The sequence below is a fragment of the Colias philodice genome, chromosome 25 (genome assembly GCF_061535455.1).
Source record: "Colias philodice isolate Cphi_HAF_F1 chromosome 25, ilColPhil1 Martin Lab GWU primary, whole genome shotgun sequence".
Classification (NCBI taxonomy): domain Eukaryota; kingdom Metazoa; phylum Arthropoda; class Insecta; order Lepidoptera; family Pieridae; genus Colias; species Colias philodice.
Window position 1 is genome coordinate 5,616,359 of NC_143110.1, and position 20,059 is coordinate 5,636,417.

General features: G+C 31.3%; 1 protein-coding gene across 1 annotated transcript in view; it reads right to left on the reverse strand.

The window, feature by feature from the left end:
• Window positions 1-20,059, reverse strand: part of fus (epithelial splicing regulatory protein fusilli) — an 87,639-nt gene that overhangs the window by 13,480 nt on the left and 54,100 nt on the right. The window contains exons 4-6 of the mRNA XM_089710747.1: window positions 12,096-12,274; window positions 9,862-9,951; window positions 8,736-8,790 (exon numbers count right to left, since the gene is read on the reverse strand). Of these exons, the coding sequence (XP_089566873.1) occupies window positions 8,736-8,790; window positions 9,862-9,951; window positions 12,096-12,274 (324 nt within the window). The remainder of the gene's footprint in view (window positions 1-8,735; window positions 8,791-9,861; window positions 9,952-12,095; window positions 12,275-20,059) is intronic.

Sequence of the window (20,059 nt, forward strand, 5' to 3'; positions counted from 1 at the left end):
TCTTTTGGTCAGCGTGATGATATGTAGCCTATAAGCCTTCCTTGATAAATGGGCTATCTAACACCCAAAGAATTTTTCCAATCGGACCAGTAATTCCTGAGATTAGCGCGTTCAAACAAACAAACTCTTCAGCTTTATAATATTACAGTATAGATTTGATAATTAGAATACGAGACATTCGCTCTTTAAGAATATTTTCTATCCTCATTGTATAGTTATGTGATACTAATAATGATTTATGAATTCAAAATGGAATTAGAAATATCATTTATAGAAAACAAAGAACACGAGAAGAATCGATGGAATTTGCAAAAGAAATTCTTTTGTAAGAAATACACAGCGCGACTTACGAGCTAAAAGATAATTTAGGAAAATTAAATCATTTTCCCATTGTATGTGCCTAAAGATTCTGTTATTTTGCAAGTCAAGCCACGGCGAGAAGCTAGTATATAAAATAATTTACACACATACAAATACCGCCATACAATACACGATATCTTATTTCACACATACACAACGAAAGTGATGAGTTCAACACATGATTTGATGATGTTGCAACATTTTGTTGACATGATTCCATTTGTTTAAAGTTAAATATTTTATTTATATTAAAGTTTTGAACGGAATAACTTGTGGGGTCAATGTAATGTGGATTAGGAATTCGTATATAATTTTCAAAGGGACATCTATTTTTTATATTAATTATGGAACTGTAGTGTCAAATAAATCTTTCAACGCTATCCTAATCATTTACACTAACTTATATAACAAATATTTTAGAACGAATCCAGAAATTGCATCAAAACGAAAACCACCTTTTCTAAATAACCATCTTTGTTGTATGTAATTATTTCATAGATTTTTCTAAACAAACACATATAAGATACAGTTCGATTCAAACTTAATGGCGGTTCGGAAGTGCACACAGGTCCCGCTAATATCTAGAATTATTTTCTGCGCATCGCGATCGGTTCCGATCCGCCATTAAGTTTGAATCGTACTGTAAGTATAGAAAATTAATTGTTTACTGTAACGTTGATTCTACATAAACACATTGACTCAGCGAAACGCGGTATTGTAATATAACCGATTCTCTCGTATTACTTAACGTTAACAATACGTACCTATTATTTAATGTTAATTTCACGAAATACATCATATTATATGGAACTTATGTTATTAAAATGAGAAGGTATTGCTGGTAATTTATAAAAATTATTTGCGAAATGTATGGTTGTTTGTTTGTTCGCCTTTCACGCGATAATGTATTCAACGTAATTTTTGCTAAAACATATCAAAGAGGCATATTGTGTTTTACTGTTTTATTTATTGTTATTTTGTCACGATTATTAATGCTCAAAAACTACAAGAATGATTTTGAAATTTTTCGAGCATTCTTATATAAAAATAGCAGTTTTTTGCATGTTTAAAGTGATGGACTAATATATGATGTAACTGTCAAATCACATGCTCGCAATGCCACGTGTTACGTGCTGGCCACGGACAATTCGCTATAGCGAAAATTCGCGCGGCGCGACTGGCGGCGCGTCTTGCGAATGAATCAAATGTATGGAAATGTACTGGGCATGCCACGCGCAGCGGCGACCAGCGAGACGACCGGCGAATTTCCCCGAGCGAATCGCGCGGCACGACTAGCGATCGAAACAAATGTATGAGTTATTACGGCGCAGGCCACGGAGTCGAGCGGCAGACGCGGCGACTACTCCCGGAGCGAACTTAATTTAAAATAGTTTGTTTTTTTTTTCGCGAAAATGGAGACGGAAGCTTTTATTGCAGAAATTCTAGCTAGACCAGCTATTTGGAAGTCTAGCCACCCGCAACATAATTTTTCATCATGCCTATATTTTTCATATTTTTGGTGGAATTCTCCGTCTGTAACACGATTTCTATTTAATTCGTGTACTCCACTATATCTTCCAAACATTAAATCTTGAGCAAAAAAGCTGCTACTCTCCAAGTCTCCAAACAACGTCGAGCTAACTTTAATAAAGCTATCTCGTCTCCTCGTCTACACTGGTCGCGGCGGCGAACGCAACTGCCCGTGGCGTGCTTACCGCGCCGCGCGACTTGCCGCGCCGCCCGTCGCGCCGTCGGTCGCGCCGCCGGTGTCCGTGGCCAAGGTGTTAGAGCTAGTTTTATAGAATTATGACTCTATAAACATATGCTGATATAAAAAATTGGGTCAAATAGTGTATGCGGAAGTAATCAAGGACTGACGTTATTATTTTGGCGTCCCTTGGCCCATGACACATGTGCGTTTTAGTGAGTCCCTTGGCCCATGTGGGGTATGGGGCAGATGCTTACACATCTGTTATAGTGGTCGATTTTTTTACGAAAATTTGAATGTGACCATTCTATGTAAGGTTTAAAATCTTATGAGTATATCTAATTTTTTCTAGGGATGTAGAATATTAAATTGTTTTTTTTTGTACGTGTAACTTTCTATTTACTTTCGGCCGTTATCATGAAATAGGTATTAATAAAATGTGTAAGTAAATTAAATAATTTAATTTTAGCTTATAAATCGAGGCTGATTGTTCTCCATGCGTCTTGAAAAAATTGTCCTTTTGATCTATCCTATTCTTCTTTTATTTAATTTTTAGTTACGAGTTATAGAAGCCCTTATTATGGGCCAATATGTATATTCAGTATTCACTATTGCATTAAATGTATTACAATTTAGATACGCATTGTGCAAAAACAAAACAGTCATAAATTCGCCAATGTCATTCAAACCATAAATTATAAAAATATAGGCATATGATCAACATACGATAAATAGGACAAACATTCATAACCCGTGAACTTTGCCAAAAACTTTATTGGATTTTGATAAAAGGAGCATTAAATGTAATCACTATTATTTTTTGAACGCTTTGAGAAATACTATACTTTATTTTATAGTATTTATATGCAAAATGCAAATCATCTTGTTTCAGCATTGTTGTTTTTTATGAATGTAGTTAGTATAATCAACTTAATGTCCTATGGAAGATTTTATCCTAAACTAGCTGTGCCGCGCGGTTTCACCCGAGTGGTTTCGCTTCTGATGGTCTTAGCGTGATGATGTATAGCCTATAGCCTTCCTCGATAAATGGGCTATCTAACACCGAAAGTATTATTCAAATCGGACCAGTAGTTCCCGAGATTAGCGCGTACAAACAAACAAACAAAACAAACTCTTCAGCTTTATATTATTAGTATATAGATGAAGGTTGGATCCTAAATGAAGATTATTTCTACGTAGTACTGTATCGTCATAGAGAAATCGATCAATTAAACAGATGTAAATTTAAAATAATTTGGAAAATCCAAAAGTGCACGCCTCATAATTTTTTTTTAATAAATATTTATTAATTATTATTTTTGTTTATTTAATAACAATTGAACCACATCGAATCAGACCCTGAAAAATGAAAGGGTTCTATTCCTGAGCATACTCAAGCGTAAGAGAAAAAAAAAGACTCGATTAGTAAAGTATTTCGGTCGCTATCGTGTTAACAAGAAAAAGGATCCGCACATACAGACACACGGACGTCCAAGACAGAACTTTTTTAAACTGTTTTTTAACTAGTTTAAATAACAAAAATGACATCAAAAATATCATGAACGTTAAAAATAGTGTTTTTTCTTAATATGTGTGTGTATGTATTATCTTACAAGTGCAATGTATGATACATAAAGACATTTTAAGTTTGAAAAATCAGATGTTTTGCGCGAAGTGACAGTAGTACCCACCTCAACGCTTCGCTTATGAGGCGTGCAATTACCTACTGAAATAATATGTGCCGCAAAAGATGACATATTTTATGTATGAAAGTACCTACGTCTTTCTAAAGCTTATGATCTTGATTCTGCGAAACTGTACGTTTAATTCAAAAGAAATAAAAATAGATATGCTTTTCAGTGTAAACTGTAATCATGAAAGGTTTCAAACATGTGTAAGCTTTTGATTTTATTTCAAAAGATACATATGTGTGTAAATACATAATACATATGTGTAACGGAAGTACTATGGAGTCTATTATAGTTTAAATGTTGTAGGTATTAAACTAAGAAAGAAGAAGAAGAAAGCTTTTCTTCTCTGGTGGTCAGGATAAAATTTAAAACTTTTCGACAAGTTTTAAAAATTATGTACATCTTTACTGAGCAACGAAGACTATATTTTACATTAATTTTAAGACAGGGCAACCCGGGCGATGGAACAAGTTCATTTAACATTATATAAACATACATGTGTAATATAAAAAATATAATCAACGCTTATCTTTAGCGATAGTATAATACATATTAATTAGTATCTTCCTGACCGAATTTCAGTGATCGAGGTCAAGACTTTCAAATTCAGACCACTTGAAGGAATTTCTTCCCTATTCCACTAATTTCATAGATTGAAAGAAAGAATAAGAAGAGAATAAGAAGTAAGAATAACTCTAAAAAGAGGCCAGTGTACTAAACCTGGCTATAATATCAGTACCAAACTTCATTCAGATCCAGAAAGAGCAAGAACCATCCATCCCCACGAACTTTTGCGTAATGTCTACTATCCTACTACTATATTGTTCTACTTCTTTATTGTAGTAGGATCTTATCCTTCTACTTAATAGTAGTAGGATGCGATAGGTAGTAAGTAGTCTATTGAAGTGTAGAGACACTTCAGAGGATTTCAACATGTATGTATTGTCAAGTGTTTAGTGTTATTTTTATAAACCAAAGACAAAATAACATTGATGTCTCTCTGTGTATCTTACCTTCCGTCAGAAGTAATCTTTGGAATGGCTGTGCCGTTTTCAATGGGACTTTCATAGCAACATGATCGCAACAAATTAGCCCTAAAGATATTTTTGTATTAGAACTTTTTTGTATAATAAATTTCTCTTATCACGTTGTCTTTGTTTTGGTTTAAAATTTATGGACATATGATATATTCCTATTATTTCATTTTTGGACATCTTTTCAATTCAGATTACGAGTCAATGATTTTTAAACATAACGTGATAATTACAACCGTATGTGTTATGTCTTAGGGTATAAAATTGATATAACGAAACTTAAATTTAGTGTTTTATCACATAATAATTATCTTCGTTGATAACACGAGTCAAAGCAGTTGCCCTTTCTTGACCAGAAGTGTTAAATGCTGTTATTCTATTGAATATAACGTGGTAAGAATCAAGTAAAAGGCACAGTACAGGTCACTTAAAATACCAAGCTTTTAATTTCTTCATTTTAATAACTATATATGAAATATAGAAAGATCCCCTTATCACCCCTACCCCATCTTCTGTTCCTCTCTAATCACATTTATATAACAAAGACAACAACAAAACTTGTCCAAGCTGACCATATCTCAAGCAGTCTAATTATCAAAAGCTATCAGCAACTCACCTCGTTATCTCAAACTTATTGACGATAACCAAGAGTCCAAAATCACAAAACAAACACTAATTTTTTAACACTACACAATTTGATAAGTCAAGACGTCCGTTGTGTACCACAGTCGGGCCCAGAATGCGGTTTATGACGATAAAGTTTGACGACGTTGCGCTTGAGTCGATTCCTTGTAGTATAATATGTTATTGATATTGTGTAGCGATAAGGATAAGGTGGAATATACATGAGCTTTTGAATTTGCAAGTGTTGCTAGCTACTTCTCTTAGTAGTAGTAACTTCCGATATCGAAAGAGGTAGGACTTCTCTACGGTTGTGTTACAAACATTTTATGTTTTTGCAAAAAGAAATGTTATTTTCAAAGATTGATACACACATACTCGTGAATTAAAGATTTTTTTCCAATCTCTGTAGGTATTGCATAAACACAAAATATTATGCGGTGATATAATCCTAAATGATAATTCATTACAAACATACATACGGTGTTAATCAAACCTTTTACTCCATCTTTGTAATTAACGCATAGCAAATGTCAAACGTTTCATTGTACAATGCAGTGTTGCCAGAAGTGACACAAAGGTGTTAATATAATTAACAGCGGTTTGTTAATACAGAACTTTTTGGTTGATTGTTTGTTTGTTTGACAGTTCTCATAGACAAAACAATTTTATTACTGTTTGAGGTTGTACAGTTATTGTAATTAAGTAAATATAGGTATATTATTGTAAATATTGCAAAGGCTTCTGGTATATGGTGTGGTTAGATCTCTAATCCAGTATTTTAAGCGATATAACCATGATCACAATGACGAGATCAAATTGTTCTGTTAAATGTACCTTGTCCTAATAAACGGATTTCACTATAAATTGAAATGCTTAAATATTGTAGCCTTTTTATGATGATGAGAATAATTGGAATAAGTACCAATTTTCTTTAATATATTATGTTAAATCACAGATAATAGATTGTCCAATAGGTCACTTACAACCTAGATTATATTTGGGGTTTAATTTCCTATCTCGATTAAAACCAAATCAGTGTATAGTCCTCTTAAACAATGCAATACGCGATAAGCAAACGATAGTTGCGAAGTAGTAACTTGGTACGGGGTTTCACTCGGCACCTACGTATCGAGTGACAAAAGTTTTTGTCGACAAAAAAATGTGCATTCAAGTAAACATGTGCGATTGGAGATGTTTCAATAATTTATGGTTATTTTAGATTGCGTATAGGTTAAGAGGTTTGGATAACTTAACACGCTTTTAAGAAGAAAAAGTATTCATAAGTAGTTAAAACAATAATTGTTTTTTAAGTTATGGGTTTTGATTTGAGGAACTTTGGATATTACGTAAAAACTTGTAATAGATAAACTCTCATGGAATTTAAGCAAGTGCAAGTCACAGTGAAATGGGTTATTAATCTGTGATTTCATATTTTCCCGAATTTAATTGTCATAGGATACTGATATTATTGTTTTGTATGCATAGGGAAGAAATTGAAGACGTATTGTTTTTTAAATAATCGGTATAAGAGGTATTGCAGACTGCAGTTTGAGAGAAACATTATAATAATAGCTAACATAGAAATTTTGTAAGAGACCTATTCTTATTCTAGTATGAGTAGCGTATAAAAGTCTGCAGTTTTTTCTTCTCGAGGCTGCTCGCTCTGTGGTGACCTGCCTATTCATCAGCCCGAGGGTACAGGCCATAATCCACCATGCTGGCCAAGTGCGAAGGCAAATGTCACATGTCGGTTTCCTCACTATGTTTTGCACCGTTTCGTGCAGTAGACTTTCAACATGTGCAGATATTTTTTTTTCGACACACTCGCCTGTTCTCGAACCACCGACTTATCGATTTGAAGTCCGAGGTCCTCTGCCATCATTGCTATTAACGGACACCTATCTTTTCGGTCACGCCTAGGAGTTATATCACAAAAACTGCAGGTTCCCATAAACATATAAGAACTTATTATAACAACGACATTGTGAAAATTCTAAGAAACGTGACAAATAGAATGTCGACCTTTGTAACTTGCTACCTCACTATTTATAGCTTATTTGTCATAAAACTTACGATTTGTTGCCGCAGCACATTACGTAAATCATTTAATATTTAAAACTAAACATTTTGTTTGTGTAAATAATTATTTATCGGTGTTTAAGCAAAAAATTGTAATGGTACATATTATTGTAAAACATTATTGAAGAGAAACATTAAAATATGTTAATGTATCTGTTATTAGATATTAGATATAGAGCAATGTAGGAAATAAATTTGGAAGTGGAATGTATGCAGATTTGCTTCGTTATCGCACTCAAACGGCGAAACAAATTTTGATGGACTGTTAAAATTAGCTAGACTGAATAAATTATATGTTTAAAGCATCAAACAAATTTTCATTAGTATGGAAATATTTAGGGTTTACTAAGCAAGTGAAGTCGCGTTCGGATAAATAGCTATTTTATTTTATTGGTTATAAATAGACATCGGATTATATGCATTTGCATATTTGCATATGCAAATGCATAAAACTCTCTAATTACGGCGTTAGTGCATATTTTAGCCTTTTTCCCCAATCGTGCATATTTCGTTAAGTAGCGGGAGTTTTGATTGGTCGACTAACCTTTATTAGCCAATCAGAACGCTCAGCGAGTAAACAAACCCTATTTTGGCATGGTAAAATGACAAAAAATTACAAAATGGGCTCCATTTTAAGTAAATTTTGAGCTATTCAAAATAGGGCTAGATTACCCTTTTGGGCTAAAAACTTAAAACACGGGTTGAATTCGAAAAAAGGGCTAGATTTAGCCCGGAAAGGTTTAAGGTGGCAACACTGGGCTCGTGGGTGACAAATGTCACAAATTTGCGCTCGAAAATTTGGTAAAAATGCTTAATTGTATATTGACACAAAAACTATAGCTTAATTTCAAGAAAATTTCACTGCTTTTGTACAATATTTGATTTAAATATATAAAAATAATAAAGGTTTTTTGATTTTGTATTGTGCCTATTTTAGGCATATCAGTCGTTTTTAGTGCATATTTCGGCCTTTTTTTAGTGCATATTTGCATGCATATTTTGGCATTTTGTTAGTGCATATAATCCGATGTCTAGTTATAAACTAAGTTTAAAAACTCAGTGGTTTTCATATTCCACTTTTTTCATTAGGTCGAAATCGAGGGTCCTTAAAACTAAACGCCTGTTCTAAAAATAAGTTCTTACATCCGTGCTATTTCTCTTTTGCCAGGCGCAATTTTTGTTAACTTTCACTAATTTAAATAGTATTAACAATAGCAATAATTAATATATTAAACTCACCAAATTCCGGTTTCTAAAACTAAGTCGATCGTCTCTGGTAACTCTAACCGGAAGCCTGAAAATGTTAATTAAAACTTTCTATTATTATTGTATATTATATTAATTTTAACGCCATCTATTGTCTAATATTGGAAACTATACATCATGTTAAAAGTCTATGGACAAACAGCAAACTTATTACATTTGGATAAATTTGCTTAGTTCTGGCAACAATTTTATCCATAAACAACCTATAGCGACATTTTAGTTAACAAATGTTTATGAATAAACAATTTTATCAAACATCATTTAAGCATATAGAACACTGTATATGGTTAAAATCGTCTATACGCTATTTTTATGAATAAGGCCGTAAATAATTAAAAATTGTTTTAAAAAAAAGCTTTTATATATACACGTGGTAGCACGTGGTATACAAAATCCAACTATCAATCAATCATATTTATAATTAATCAACTTGTGCATGAAGTTGCATATATTATATTTTTTAATGATATAAGTGTTTCTAATCATTTCATTGGAATGATAAGATTCGAATGTAATAATGACTTAGCACTTTTGCAAACGGTTGTAAATACAGTATTGTATCAAGAGTCAAAATATAGGTTAAACAATACTATGTGTAGTAAAAATATTAGTAGTAAGTAGTATTAGTAGAGGATTCCATAATATATATGTTGGGCATATTTGGAACTACTGTACTATTTTTCTAAGATAGCCATAATAAATCAGTCCATGTAACATAAATCTACTAGGTAATATATAACACGCTGAAATATTTATACAGAGAAATAATAAGTAAAAATCGAATAGAAGGAAGAACTGTCGTTTGCTAGTACATATTATAACAATTATGTACTACTAATAATGCCTAAATAAACTTCTTCTAAATGTACTTGGTACGTAAAAGTATTGGCAAATTCAAACGAATTTCAGTCAAATCCGTTAAATTGTTTTTACCTGAAGGAGGAACAAACCTCCTCACACCTCCACCTTCAACTTATAGATTCATTATACATAGGGTACATCTAATTGCTTTTGACGGTCCCTTACAAATTAAAATTAGTAAAAATTACTCAATCAAAATTCATTCAGTTATTAATAATAATATTATTATTAAACTCACCATCTGTGATTATCCTTTGAATGATGCTGGCCATATCTTTAACTTCCCCGGCGTAGAAATTTTCTCCTGTATACGGAGTTATACCTAAATCTGGATATTATTAAGGATTACATTGTTATGAACATTTGTATATAAAACTAGCTGTGCCTCGCGGTTTTACCCGCGTGGCTCCGCTCCTGTTGGTCTTAGAAGAAAGTTGAAAAGTTTCAACCATATACCTATTGCTCGTAGTTAGTACATACATTTTTTATAAGTTAGATTCAAAATGTTTTTTTTAATTTGCTTTGTATTATAAACTTAACTTACACTTTAATTTCCGCATTTAAACAATTTTAAAACAATGACACTTGTAATTATAAACAGACAAGGACATTTATTTTCGACTTAACCGATTGCGTTTTGGAATATTTTTTTGCTAAAACATTTTACTGTTAAAGAATTCAATCAAAAATCTAAATATTTCTGAAGTTGATTTACATAGTTAATGAGTTAAGATTTACCTTCTATACCCAAAATACATTAAAAAGAAATCGAAGCATCGACATTGCAACATTATTCGAACATATTTGATCTTCAGATAAAAAACGACCTTCCAAGGTTCTTTGATACAACTTCCGTTTACAGAAAAAAACATTGAAATGGACATATAAGTAATATCAGTTGGTGATAATTAGATATTTACTAACAAAAAACAAAGATAAAGTTATACAATTATACAGGGTGTTCCAGCGTCGGTATAGATAATTCCAATTGCCATATCCTTGTTACATCTACGTCAGTAGATAGAGTATTATTTCACAAACATAAATTATATGAATATCTAAGTACCTGAAACTTGGCTTTTATCGACTATTTTACATAATATATTTTATTTACTTGCCTTCAAAGCTAACGACGTTTATACAATTATATGCCCTTTTTAAGGACTTTTATCATACCCATTTTCCTAATATGTACTACCAACACTATAAAAGGCAATATTCGAACTTACTCATGATGTAAAAATCTTGTTAATTTAGTGATTTCAGCTGTGCTTTAATATCTGAGTTTGTAAGTATACTTTACCTATAATTTAGTAACATAATAACTTATTTGATATTTTAATGAAGTATCATAATATTCGTTAATTAATTAAGAAGATTAGAAGATAAATAAGTCTGAGTTTAGTTCTCATCGCAAATACGTAATTAATTTTTTGCATAATTTGTTTCTAATTTATTAGGTTTGAATAATTACTAATTAATGAATGTTTTTGTTTGAGAATAATTGATATATAAATTATTATTAAAATAAAATGAAGCTTCGCAATTCCCTCTAGTAAGTATTTTACCTATATTTACATTCCTATCCAAGATTTATTAGTTTATTAGGATATTTTAATCATTAACTAATATTCAAAAACAGTTTCTAAAGACAACATAAAAAAGACAAATATGTATAGCTAAATTGGCAACACAATTCGCTTATAAATAGACATCGATTAAAAACCGCGAAAGTCGATACTTTACTTTTTAATTTCGATAAATTGCGTTCTACGTTCAAATGAGTTATCTATATAAATTAAAAAACCTCTTTGACGTCAAACTTTTTACACGATTATAATTATTATGCTTGCCTTTCATGGTAATTAGCGATTTATCATATGTAAATAAATATGACTTAGGGGCGTCCTCGTTAATGTTTTTTGGCTTGAATATTCCGTAATTTTAAATGAATATTTAACGGGTTTTCGTTTGGTTTTTTTTTTATTGGGATCACGAGGTCAAGCCATGGTTTTAATGGTGATGTATGGACGTCGAGCCGGTTGAAATAACGTTAGATTGCGTAAGGAAAACCGTTTTAGTGGGTAAAAAGTAGAAATTTTAGACGCAATGTATGTTAATTAGCTTGTTGTCTGAATTTTCACTGTTCTGTTATACTTTTCTTTTACTTTATTATTGTAACTATCTAATATAGCATTGTCTTAAGTTAGATATTTTTGTTTCGTGAAATGTTAAAATACAGGTAGCACGATTTTCATACTTCGTAATGATGCAATCGCTGAAAATTTTACACTATTAACATTTATTTTATAAACTCATTTAAATTTAGTATTAATATATGTAGAATCACTCTATTATCAAAGACATTACTTTGAATAGTTTTATGATTTATGTTATTATGTTTAACGCACTCTTCATAATTTTATCTCTACCTATATATGATAATAATATGTAATTTTAATAAAAGGATACAATTCAGCATATCCAACATTGAACCCGGGTGGTCCGGGGGCGGTGGGGGTGGTTGAGCCTTTGGAGTGACAGCCCTCAATGTATACGCTCGAACGTACTCTTTGCGTAGGTCGTGGAAACGCGCGTAGTATGTCGGTAGGGATAGGTCCTTGCTGCAGGCTTCTGGGTGCAGGCATTGTCTGGAAATAGATGTTGTACGTGAGATTTTTTTTAAGTTGCTTTTACTATTGAAGTGAAACTTATTTATCGGGGTTGTAAAAAAATTTAGTGTAACATTTTTTCGTTACGCGTGACATTTTTCCGTTACGCGCCATCTTTTTCTTATCCCTACCACGCGTGATTCGACATATTTCTGTAAAGTTGCATATACATACTTAGTAAATTATTTTCTGAAAAATAGGTCATAAAGAAGTTTCACTTCTTACGTGTGTACACTAGTACACGCATACATTTTTTTAATCAATATTTGCTACTCAACAAAGGTAGTCATCGTCAAGACGTATACATCATAATTCTTATAGTCTACGTAGATATAAATATAATATATAATATAAGGATAAAATATAGATGTAATCATCGCGGACATAACGCTTGAACTCATATTATTATAAGCTTTTCGTAAAAAGCGTGGTCGGGATACAAAAAGTTGAATAAATAACATTTTCAATCCTTTTTTCCTGTTAACTCTACTAATTATTGCAAATCTACGACTAGGCAACGTGAGTTAAAATAACAATAACCAAATTAATATATGTATTATGTTTCAGATTTTAACTTTTTATCTCTGTTTGTTTCAGTATATTAAACAGAAAAACATCTCATAGTTGTTATGTTGTTTATCGACTTTCATATAAACAAGTTATTTTAAGAAATACATAAACAGTTTTTTATGTTATTTCTTATTGTTATTGTTACATGTTAACTGCTAATGTTGACTTGAAAATAATCGTTAGTCATTTTCTATTATTTATATAAGGTTTTTTTTGTTAAAATACGTTTAACGTTATTGTTATTAGGCACTTATTGTTTTAACAGTTTTTGTGTGATTTCTATAAGAAACGAAAGCTGAATGTAGAAACAAAGAAAAGTTTAATGATGTGGAAAGAAGAATAAGTACATTATATGTAGGTGAAACTATATATAAAGTAGCTTTTTCAAAACGAACTTGTTGATGATTAGCTATATATCTATCTATCAAAATTTGAACCTAGCTTAAAATTTTGATACAATATATATACTAGTCCGGGATACATCGCCCATTTTTGCAAGTGATTACTATCAAGCTAATTTTTCGTGAGTAGCTTTATTTTGATGAGATGCCCAATAATTTCATGTACGAAACTCTCGATTGTGGTAGCTTACAGAGGTAACAAGGATAAAAAATTTTGATTTGACGGTTCTCAAATATTTATTACGCAATTTGTAGGACAATATGTCTGTTGAATTACATAAGTATTAAATAAGTGAAAATAAAAAAAATCAGCTGGTTAGTAATCATTTATGATGACTTCGTTATCGATACACATTGGAAAGGGGGACTCTTTGATCAAACCATAGATTTTGTAGGACAAATATTTTTTCGAATAATTTAGATAATTATCTTGAGATAGAAAAAAAAACATTCAGTTAATAATTAATATTTGAGAACCATCAAATCAAAATATTTTATCCTTGTTTCCTCTGGTAGCTACCACAATCGAGAGTTTTGTACATGAAATTATTGGGCATCTCATCAAAATAAAGCTACTCACGAAAAATTAGCTTGATAGTAATCACCTGCAAAAATGGGCGATGTATCCCGGACTATACAATATTTTCCACTTTCTTCCTGCCTTCCCTTTATGAAATCCTGTAATTCCTGAGATATGAGTATTCAAACTAACAAACTTTTCAGCTTTATATTATTACTTATTCGTATATGGTTGTATAGCTTAGTTCGAAAATTTATAGCTTTATGATTCCACTGTTTATTTGCAAGTATTCTCAAACTCAATTGATTTCTACATCTCCGTCTCCATTATATGACAGAAGCGCTAATTAGATCTTTGTGTTTATCTTCTAAATAGATGCAAATTGGTGACGACACATCTATAAATACCTATGATTGAATGTTAAGATCTTATATTAACAGACTTATCTATACTTATATTATAAAGCTGAAGAGTTTGTTTGTTTGTTTGTTTGTTTGTTTGTTTGTTCGTTTGTTTGTTTGAACGCGCTAATCTCGGGAACTACTGGTCCGATTTGAAAAATTCTTTCGCTGTTAGATAGCCCATTTATCGAGGAAGGTTATAGGCTATGTATCATAATTTATAAACGGCCATAATGTTAGACGAATTTATATGGAAACTAAGGTTGTTCATAGTGTGATTTTCATAGGTGTGCACATAGGTACCTACTTTTATTACAGAATAACGTTTTACGGTTTGATATTAATTATAATAGTTTAATGATAATATGAGTGTTTTATTGTATCTTCATATAGATTGTAGATAGATGACTTCTTGGCAGTGACTTCAAACTAAGTCGACAGTCTAAATTAGAATAAGTGTGCAAAAAATGGAATGAACTGATTGAAATGACCATTCATATTGCATATTATTTATATGAAAACGGCAGATCCTAATACAACAATAATGACGATACAGCTGGGGTCACGGAAGAATTCTACCATACCCGTGGCCCCGTCGTTGATGCGGCTTGACGGAACACAGTGGGGTTTTGGTCGGTAGGAATCCGACATAACTCACGGCCCCTTCCCCGGAGGCTGTGGGTATCTATGCAAGATTTCCCCACTTAAAAAAAAATAAAAAGTATAGAAGATAACGGCATACCTAATTCCTCATAGTTTTCTTAACTTATATACATACCTTGATAGTAACAAAATATCAGGTTAAAAGGGCTAACTAAAAAGTCAAGTAAATACTAAATATATTTGTTATACGCCTATTCATTATGAATCAGTATGAAAAACATTAACAATTTGAAACATACATAAACATTTATTGAAATTACATCTTGAACCCTAACCCTAGGATACACTACGATTAATACATAATTCATTTGTTTAACTGTATGTACAGCTTTAAATATAAATAGAATCCATACTAATATTATAAATGCGAAAGTAACTCTGTCTGTCTGTCTGTTACTCAATCACGCCTAAACTGCTCAACCAATTTGCATGAAATTTGGTATGGAGATATTTTGATACCCGAGAAAGGACATAGGCTACCTTTTATTGCGAAATATGTACCACGGGCGAAGCCGGGGCGGACCTCTAGTAGTTTATATAAGTTAAATTGAATCTTGACGAAAATAGCAATTTTGCAAGTCATTTCATGTTCGTAAAACTATGAAAGAAATAAAAAAGTGTTGTAAAACTAACGGAATTATAAATTAGTATGTTATGTTCCAAATTATATAAATAATAGAAATTCCCGCAACTGATATCATTCTACAAGTCGATATTAATTAGACTTTTATTAAACACTAGCTTACCGCCCGCGGCTTCGCCCGCTTTGTCTAAAACCTAATAAATTATACATATATATGTACTAAAAACTTCCTCTTGAATCACTCTATCTATTAAAAAAACCGCATCAAAATCCGTTGTGTAGTTTTAAAAATTTAATCATACAAAGGGACATAGGGACAGAGAAAGCGACTTTGTTTAATACCATCTAGTGAAGTGGTACAAAAAATGTTACTTAAAAAATCAACTGATGAATTCAATTGGCAGTATTAATCAAAACAGGTAAGAACCTATATTCAAAATATTATTGATATAAAAAACGCAATCATATAAACATCCGTTTAGGCGAGCTATAAGAGGATGTTTTAAAGACGTAAGTTTTTGAGTCAGGACCAAAAAATTGAAACCTAAGCAATGTCATACAAATAAAAACATAGTTATTAACAGGATCCTGGTGAATATTATATACAGAAAATTTTATGTTATCGATTAATATGATAAATTATCAACCATTAATCTCATGATTTAAAATCTAATGTAAATTGCAATACCAAAAAAATAATGGGTACATTAAGATCCAAATAAAAAGTTTTAACGTGGATAATATTAGTGACCAAGGTGACTGTAAATGTAAAAAATATTAACATTGTATAATATTAAGAAGTAATTTGTTATGTTTGTAGAAAGTAGGTACATATTTAAAATATTATTTAAATTGACATTACGTTGTATGCTAAATAATTGCTTTAAAATTTTCATGTTATGTTATAAACGTTTGCGATTTGACCGATATTTTTTTTGTGTTTTACTAGAAGTGCCTATCTCTAAAAATACATATGTAGTTGGAAAACAACCTTTAAACGCTCGGCATTTTGTAATTTATCGAGAATTCGTATTCAGAAATTTTTGGTTTGGATAAAGACTTTAAGAGGGTGGGTTAGGTTAAGTTAGTGTTTTTTAACTACATAAAAAAAAAAAACACAAACTTAATCTAACCCACCCGGCTAACAAATGTTTTTTTTTTTTCAGTGGAAATTTGGATATTACAAATTACAATATACTCGGCATATTACAAATTACAATATGCTGAGCGTTTATAAAGTGACGGACGCCGTTTGTAAACGGCGAAATTCTACAATTTGCCTGCGACAGATATACATATATTATGCATATACATATTATGAAACCTAATTAAAGAGAATAAAGATTTGTTGTATATTATGTTTCGTCATTTACGACCAAGATTCACTATTTTACCTACTACTGACGTCAAATAGGTGATTATTGAGATGAATGTGATTTTTTGTGTTACCCATGGCGCCATTAAAGAATTAACTTCAATGGTATTTTTTTTTTCTTTTACGTCATGCATCAAAGATAGTTACGTAGTTTATCGAAGATTAAAATATTTTGTAACATCTATTAGCATGCTGCATACGTTGATCAATTTAAAAGTAATAGAGTCCTCCAAACATAATTTTATTGTAATTAGTTGTTTCTATAAACCTATGTCACAGAATACATAACAGTAGCTAAACCCTATCTATCTATACTAATATTATAAAGCTGAAGAGTTTGTTTGTTTGAACGCGCTAATCTCGGGAACTACTGGTCGTATTTGAAAAATTCTTTCGATAGCTCATTTATCGAGGAAGGCTATAGGGTATATATCATCACGCTACGACCAACAGGAGTGGAGCCACGGGGGTGAAACCGCGAGGAGCAGCTAGTGTTATAATATGATTTGAATTGATATCAGTACCATAGATATATACATTATACATATGGGATTGGCACATATTATTTCGTCTTTATATCTGTTTATATAAATAGACAAATAATAAAATTCTTGTGAATAGCTTTGTATAAATTATAATTAGATGCGACACGTTTACTATATGTTATAATTTATTATCAATCAACATAAATGTGAGCCGACCATAAAGCAAAGAGGTCAAATTAATTTATGCCCAATATAATTATGTTTTACGAGATATGTGATAATAAATGAATATGAATTCAGCAGATTCTTGTGGAATGTTCATTCATTAATATTTCATATATACAGTGGTGGACGTTTAATTAGAAACAGGTAACACGATGAAGTAGTCATCAAGTTTATTTAACATTTGTGTATTAAAGTATTAGAGATTAAGCATTATTTCATATGTAATAGAACACCCGTTTATCTAGTTTTATAATAAATTGCTTAATTTTAATCAAACGTTAGCTTAAATTAATAAAATCAAACAACTTTAGTTGAAGTCTGATTTCCGCGTATTTTCAGTCTGGACAACAAATTAGAAACAGCATGTTTCGAGTGTTCTAAAGTCAAAACCTATTAAAATGCCGTCAATATTTTTTTCATCTATAAATATTTGCACCGTTTTTTAAACATTCTATCTAAAAGTTTCTGAAAATTAATTTACTTTGCAGCAAAAATGGGTAAAAGTAAGATTCGTGACCCATCAACAAGAAAAATAATTTTAAGTTTACATTTTGACAAAAACTGGAGTTACAGGAAAATTGCAAATCATTTAGAGTGTTCGATAAAAAGATATTCAATGCTATAGTTTATTTCAAAGAGCATGGTACTTCTGATTAAGTGCCTAGAAAAGCTTGACCATGAAAAACTACTGCTCGCGAGGATAGGTAAATTATTCTTTTCGAAAAGATAGATCTATTTAAAGGTTCCAATTCTATTAGGAAATATGTTTTTGTGTGAAAATCTCTTACAATCTGAGCCACGACGTTGTAAAGCCGTTGTTGTCTATAAAGATTATAACAATCTAAAAACAACCCCATACTATAATGTTTCCTCCGCCTTGCTTAACTGTTTTTAATTTATTATCTAAGGTATGGTTAACTGGACGACGCGCGTATCTTTTGCCATCAGAATTGATTAAATTAATTTGTTTCGTCCCAAAATAAAACTTTTTCACTGGCGGACTGTTCTCAAACAATATTTCTTAGTAAATGCAAATCGTCGTTCCCTGCATAATAAGAATCTGTACTTTCCTGGCGTCTCTCACAAACAATTTTGCCTCGACTTACCACCCGAAAACCGATCTCATCGACACATGGCGTGGTTCATCTTCGGAAAAAACTAATTTTATAATAGAATTTGAGCTTTTGAATGGATCCATTTTTGCCAAAAGAATCATTTGCCTATCCTCGCGAGCAGTGATTTTTCATGGTCCAGCTTTTCTAGACACTTGATCAGAACTACCTTGCTTATTGAAATAGACTGTAACATTGAATATCTTTTTATCGAACACTCTAAATGATTTGCAATTTTACTGTAACTCCAGCTTTTGTCAAATTGTAAACTTAAAATTATTTTTCTTGTTGATGGGTCACGAATCTTACTTTTACCCATTTTTGCTGCAAAGTAAATTAATTTTCAGAAACTTTTAGATAGAATGTTTAAAAAACGGTGCAAATATTTATAGATGAAAAAAATATTGACGGCATTTTAATAGGTTTTGACTTTAGAACACTCGAAACATGCTGTTTCTAATTTGTTGTCCAGACTGAAAATACGCGGAAATCAGACTTCACCTAAAGTTGTTTGATTTTATTAATTTAAGCTAACGTTTGATTAAAATTAAGCAATTTATTATAAAACTAGATAAACGGGTGTTCTATTACATATGAAATAATGCTTAATCTCTAATACTTTAATACACAAATGTTAAATAAACTTGATGACTACTTCATCGTGTTACCTGTTTCTAATTAAACGTCCACCACTGTATATATAATATACATACATACATACAGGAAAATAGATTTTATTGCATTGGTAAAAAAATACCTATTGGGCTATCTTAAAATTAACCATAGGTACCTATAGATACTGACATACTTACGTTTTTTGACTCTTTGAAAGTTATTATTTAACTGCTAGCTGATCCCACAAATGTTTTTATGACAGGAAATCACCAAATATTATATACGATTACGACTTACTTTACGAGTTACAACTAATTTTCAGATCAACCAAATGAGGAGTTTGGTTACAAACATTTATAATATACATATAAAGATATTTCCTATTTAAAGTATTCCCTTCCTTAACGTTAGAATTCATAGCTGTCAACCGAAACAAACAATAATTACATCTCAACACGACATTCGATGTTTAAATAAAGCGCGCGAAATCAAAATGACATTAGCATGTACTAACAATGAACGCGGTTAATCTATTCCCACAGATAAACAAGGTTTAAAGAAACCGGAACATAGATTATAAATACATAAAATGTTATAACATTTTTGAAATTGGAACATTGATAAAATATGACAGAAATTTTGTTTTATTTTTAAATAGCTGTGCTACGCGGTTTCACCCGCATTGCTCCGCTCCGTGATGATATATTATAGCCTATAGCCTTCCTCGATAAATGGGCTATCTAACATCGAAATAATTTTACAAATCGGACCAGTAGTTCCTGACATTAGCGCGTTCAAACAAACAAATAAACTC